Here is a 5,554-nt window from a genome sequence, read left to right as displayed (position 1 = left end):
AACTTTTAATTTTTGTCAATGTCTCCCTGATTAGAATTTTTCATTAAATCCCAATAAAATTCCCAAAATACCCAATTTGTTTAGGATTTAACAAAAAATTTTAATGGATGGGGGACATTGAAAAAAAAATTAAATCGATACAGAAAATTGAGAGGTTTTGAACATTATAAGAGACATTATAAATTGGGTGACAATTTAGGAGTAATTGAAGTTTCCTTTTATTTATTATTATTTTTTTCTTTAAAAAAAACAAATGCTTTGAATGACCTACGGCCAGGTCGTGGGTCACCCAACTCACTACTTATTTTCTTTCCTTTTTTTTTAAAAAAAAATAATAATAATAATCTAAAGGGTAAATTTGTCTTTTTATAAATTATATATATAGAGAGATGTGCTCACCACACCGACAGCAGAAATCTGGAGAATGGTGAAGATGTTGGTCATCAAAATGAACCATTTGGGTACCAAAGCTTTGCCATTGACCAAGAAGTTGGTGAGGACGAGGCCCTCGGCTTGGTTACCAAATGCCCAATACCCAGAGATGGCTACGCTGAAGAAAGTCACCGTGGTTACTGTATAACAAACACACAGTCCCTTGAACATCTTCCCCTTCACTGGTGGTGCTAGCGTTGCCTATATACCCCAACAAACAAAAAAAAAAAAACTCTGATTCTTGCTCCTTAAATTGCACTTGAATTTAAATTAAGAATGTGAAAACCAAGATTGAATTACTTCAAACCTGAATTTCAGGAATAATTCCGTTCCCATATGTTGTGGCAATGATGGCGATTGCAATGAAGACCCCAAATATGCGATCTTCAGTATTGCCCTCTAGGGAATAGTCCTTCTCTGGCCCCTTGGAGGAAGATCCTGATAAAATTAATCCATGCTTTTTAGTAAATTTTAATCAACTTTTCTAATGTGTTTCTTGTGTGGAATTGCCATATTGAGATTCTTGACAACCAAGGTGAGAGAGTCTATATAAGATTCATCTGTTTAAATAAATTTTGAGCACTTATTCAAGCAAATGGGTTTCATATAGACTCTCTCACATGTTAGAGAATATGTAAGTTTGTCCCACATTGCTTATGTATATATTCCGCATTATGAAATCTTATATCACAATAGTTAAATTGTTGTGGATCCCCATCTGGGCCATCCGTATGTGCCTACTTTGAATCAAGATTTATAGCAATTTGGGCAACACGTGTGACAAAGTCAAAATGAGACCCAACTGCCCAAGTAAGTGGCGAGACAACCTAACATTTTATTTGAGCGGATGTGGGCTCTCTCACAATGTGCTGCACAAATTGATAACAATTTGAACAATTAATTGTTAGAGATTTTAATCTGTCTACTTTCGGATGAATAATATTTACCGATAGAAACGGAACCACCAGTGGCACAGGCACTATAGGCCAGGCAGAGAACCAATGACACCAAATTGATGTGCCTCAGCGAGTGAAATGATGGAATTTGAGCTAAAATCAACATAAAGCACCCAAATATGATCACAAATTCATATAACTTCATAGTTCCATCCGGGTTGGTTAGTAAGTAAATTGCCTGCAAATGAAAAAAAGAAAAAAGAAAAAAAAGAATAGAAATGGTCTTAATTAGCTATTATCACCCCCCCAACCTCGGCCCATAATGTAAGAAAAGAGTAGGAATTTAACCTTCATGCATTGTCCTCCTAGAAGAGTAGAAGCAACAACAGCACCATAGCAGACCATGAACTGAATTGGGCCTACATAATACCTGCCCCATCTGGGTCCTGCCATATTCAATGGGTTAATGCTGCAATCCTTTACCACTCCATTAATTAAGAGTCTTGCACTTTATCTTAATTTTCTTGGCAACAATGTACGTTCATATTAGGATCTTTTACAATTTTTTTAAAAAAATAAATTTTAAATTACGTAATTTTGACCATTTTTAAATATCAAAATGCTCAAAAAATGGTACCCGTTAAAAATGTAGTATGTTACAGTTAAGAATTCAGTATATTTTCATCAAATTATTGCTATTTATGTTGTAAAATAGCTTTGAACCGAAAATAATCTTTTGATTTACGAAGAAGAAGCGTATCTACAAAAGTGAAAATGAAGCATTTTGGGAGGAAAAAAATCTTTTGGATTACCTCAACAACATAATACATTTTTAGAGCCTATTTGGGATTGCGTTTGAGAAATAGAGCTCTTAAGCCAAAAAGTGTTTTTGTGCAAATACTTCATTTTTAAACTTTTGCCAAAAGTGAGTTTTGGCTATTTTTAAGCTTTTTGGACCCTTATAAGTGCTTTTAATTTTTTTATCAAACAAGTACTTTTTTCTTCAAATAGACTTTTGAGTGCTAAAAGCATTTTTAAGCCCATCAAATGCAATCCCAAACAAAACCTTAATAGATAGCATTTTTCAAGCAACGATTCATAAAATTCATAAATTACATCATTTGAGAATCTACAATTTTAAAGAAATTGTACAAAATCCTTCAGACTACTTGTAGGCAATTCCCTACAATTGGATTGTGGAAATCCAAGTCCGGTATTACAATGGGCAATCATCAATTTGTATAAATTTGAAAGGTAAATTTTATATAAAATCTTTTATAATTATTGTCTAAATTATTATTAGTAATTTAAATTACTGAAAATATCAATCCACAAATAAAAAATTTGTGGATATGCATTGAATTTGTTCAAAAGAGAAAAGTCAAGCAAAAAAAGAGTTGGCGTAAAGGGATTTTTTTTAATTTTTTAATTTCCGTAATCGAGGAACACGTGGTCGAATTTTCAACTTAATGTAGGCTGTCGTGGTGTAATGCATCACTTCTTTGAAAATGAAAAGCTTAGGGGACAAATCAGAGATAGATAAGAGATTCTTAACGTATTAGGCCAAAAATATCTTCTTCTTCTTCTTTTTATTTTATTTTTTATTTTGAGAGATTTTCTTTGGTTTTACGTGATTATATTGTATTAATTTAAATTAAAAATAATAACTAAACTTATTAAAAAGGGTAAAGTCCATTTAACCCCATTTTCAATGACAATTTACCCCCCAAATTATCAATAGCCACAATTTACCTCTTAAATTACTAAAACAATGACAATATATTCCAATTTTTAAAAAAAATAATGAAATTACCCTTACTAAAATAAAAATAAAAATGCTAAATTTCAAATTTTTTTTAAAAAAAAATTAAGGATATTTTTGTCTTATTGAAAATTTTATAAGGATAATTTCATTATTTTGTTAGTATTGGAGAGTACATTGTCATTGTTTTGGTAGTTTTAGAAAATAAATTATAGTAATTAATAATTTAAAAAGTAAATTATTATTAATGTGATAGTTTAAGGAGTTAACTCGACTTTACCTTATTAAAAATTCAGGGTCAGAACTTTATAAGAAATCTAACAAAATCATGGGAATCCAAGAATATCTTTCTGACCTTTCGTTTTAAGCGTGCAAAAAAGCACCATACTGCGACAGTTCATTTACATGTCTCCTAATTAAGCGCGTGGAGTTACGCGTCACCTTATCATCACACATGATGTGCAGGGATTGGTTCAGAATTCTCGATTTTTTTTTTTTTTTTTTTTTTTTTATAATTTGTACACATTCTAAATTTTTATTCTAAAAGTTAGTTCTCAAATAATGTGTCACAATCTCATGAGATTTATTATTTTAGAAAGTGTTGCCAACTCATAAGATGATGACACATCATTTATGAACCAACTTTTGAGAAAAAAATTTGAGATGTATAACATTTTTCTTATATAATTTATGACTTTATGTCATTTTTAGTTACTGAAACGTTTACTATCTATTAAAAACGTAGCATGTTATAAAGGTAACCGAAAAAAATTTTGTTTCAAAAGACTTCATTTTTACTTTTGTAAAGAAGCTTCTTTTTTATAAAATCAAAAGTCGAATTTTTGCTCAAAGCTTTTTTATAATATAGAAAGCAAGAACCTATGAAAATATACGTAATTAATATACCACAATATTAATATGTAGCATTTTTCTTAAGAACAATTAAAATTACGCAATTTAAAATTCTATTATTTCTTTAATTAAAATGGTAGAGGATCCTAATCGGGTTAGGTTTAATAGGGAAGGGTACAAGTTCTACAATAAATATGTTTGAAAATTATTTAAATATTTTAAATAATATAGTACAATATATACAGTTAAATGTAAGAAAATTAATTTTTAACCCAAGAAATTAGCTCAGTGATAATCAATTCTTTTAAAAAATAAATAAATAAAAAAGACAGAGTAAGAAATATGGAAGAGGAAAGTAAGCAAGAAGTAAGAAAAGGGGTGTTAGTGTTACCCAAGATATCATGAGCCATGTCTCGAAAGCGGAGGTGGCGATGACCCAGCTGAGCATGGTGTTCAAGAACCAGAGAGATTAAGTTGTATGAATAGAAAGTGACGAGGCCTCCGATGACGAGGCAAAGAATTCCACCCGCCCATCCAAGGAAGGCAAAAGCATATGGAAGACTCAGCAGAGGTGGAGCAACTATTGAAGTTGTCAAATGGTATCCACTGTGCACCCATGATCCTATTTTTTTTTTTTTTACCACCAAAAAAAATAATAATAATAATTAATAACCCATTGATCAAAGAGGTATTAAGATTTAAGATCCTCTTCATTTTCATCTATTTAATATTTAATATTAAATGATTTATAAGTAGGACTGAGAATAAATGAAGAACTAAGATGACGACAAGGGTGATGAAAAAGACAAAAGAGATGAATGATGATGACAAACCGCTTGCATTTGAAAAGGGCAAAAAAGAAAAAGAAAAGAAAAGTAATGATCACCTTTGGATTTAAGAACAAAGAGAGCACCAGCATCAAGGTCCTTCTGATCATCATGGTGTGCATCTTCATGGATTTGTGCATCGTTTCCTTCATTAGCTATGGAGCTTGGTCGCAGTGCACCCATCTCGATCTGTCTCTCACGCAAAGATAAACAGAGAGTCAGAGACAGAGGGGAAGCACAAAGGTTGGATCAGAAACAAATTATTGAGGTAATATATATATAATAGTAATTAGAGCACATGCAATAGAGTCAACCGATTGATGCCCATTTTCTTTGACTCTTTTTGTGAAGAAGAAGAAAAGAAGAAGAGAGGCCACCTTAACATTCAATTCAAAGTACGATATTTTAAAGCTGGACACGCAATTTGGGCCTTGGCCCACTTATTTATTTACTTGGAAAATGATTTTGGGTCCCATGGTGGGACTTCATAGTAATGGGGGTATGTGTTGGACTTAAATGGTGCTGTAGTATCGGGGTCCCCGAAGAAAGAAGCTTGTGGATCTTATTAAGTTGTCTGAATTTCAGTTATGGGTTATGCCCTACCTCGAGTAAATAGGCACGGCTGTCGGAACAAATGAACATTTTTTTTTTTTTTTTTTTATTTGTTGAAAGTCTCACGTTGGTTCGATATTAAAGAGATTGGACATTTATAAGAGTAAGAAAAAACCTCAAAAGTTATTTTTTAGACCCATTTTCAATATGGCATGAGAGCTTGTTGGCTAACT

The 5,554-nt window shown here is 31.8% G+C and overlaps 1 protein-coding gene across 1 annotated transcript in view; it reads right to left on the bottom strand.

Annotated features, from left to right (window-relative positions):
- The window catches only part of LOC132162801 (GABA transporter 1-like), an 8,536-nt gene extending 3,471 nt beyond the window's left edge, over positions 1–5,065 (bottom strand). Inside the window, exons 1-6 of the mRNA XM_059573029.1 lie at positions 4,829–5,065; positions 4,334–4,564; positions 1,677–1,774; positions 1,380–1,566; positions 740–870; positions 400–633 (exon numbers count right to left, since the gene is read on the bottom strand). Of these exons, the coding sequence (XP_059429012.1) occupies positions 400–633; positions 740–870; positions 1,380–1,566; positions 1,677–1,774; positions 4,334–4,564; positions 4,829–4,952 (1,005 nt within the window). The 5' untranslated portion in view covers positions 4,953–5,065. The remainder of the gene's footprint in view (positions 1–399; positions 634–739; positions 871–1,379; positions 1,567–1,676; positions 1,775–4,333; positions 4,565–4,828) is intronic.
- Positions 5,066–5,554: the final 489 nt, after the last annotated feature.

This window comes from Corylus avellana, chromosome ca10 (genome assembly GCF_901000735.1).
Source record: "Corylus avellana chromosome ca10, CavTom2PMs-1.0".
Lineage (NCBI taxonomy): Eukaryota > Viridiplantae > Streptophyta > Magnoliopsida > Fagales > Betulaceae > Corylus > Corylus avellana.
Note: the sequence above shows the minus strand (reverse complement) of the source record. Positions and strands in the feature narration are given on the sequence as shown.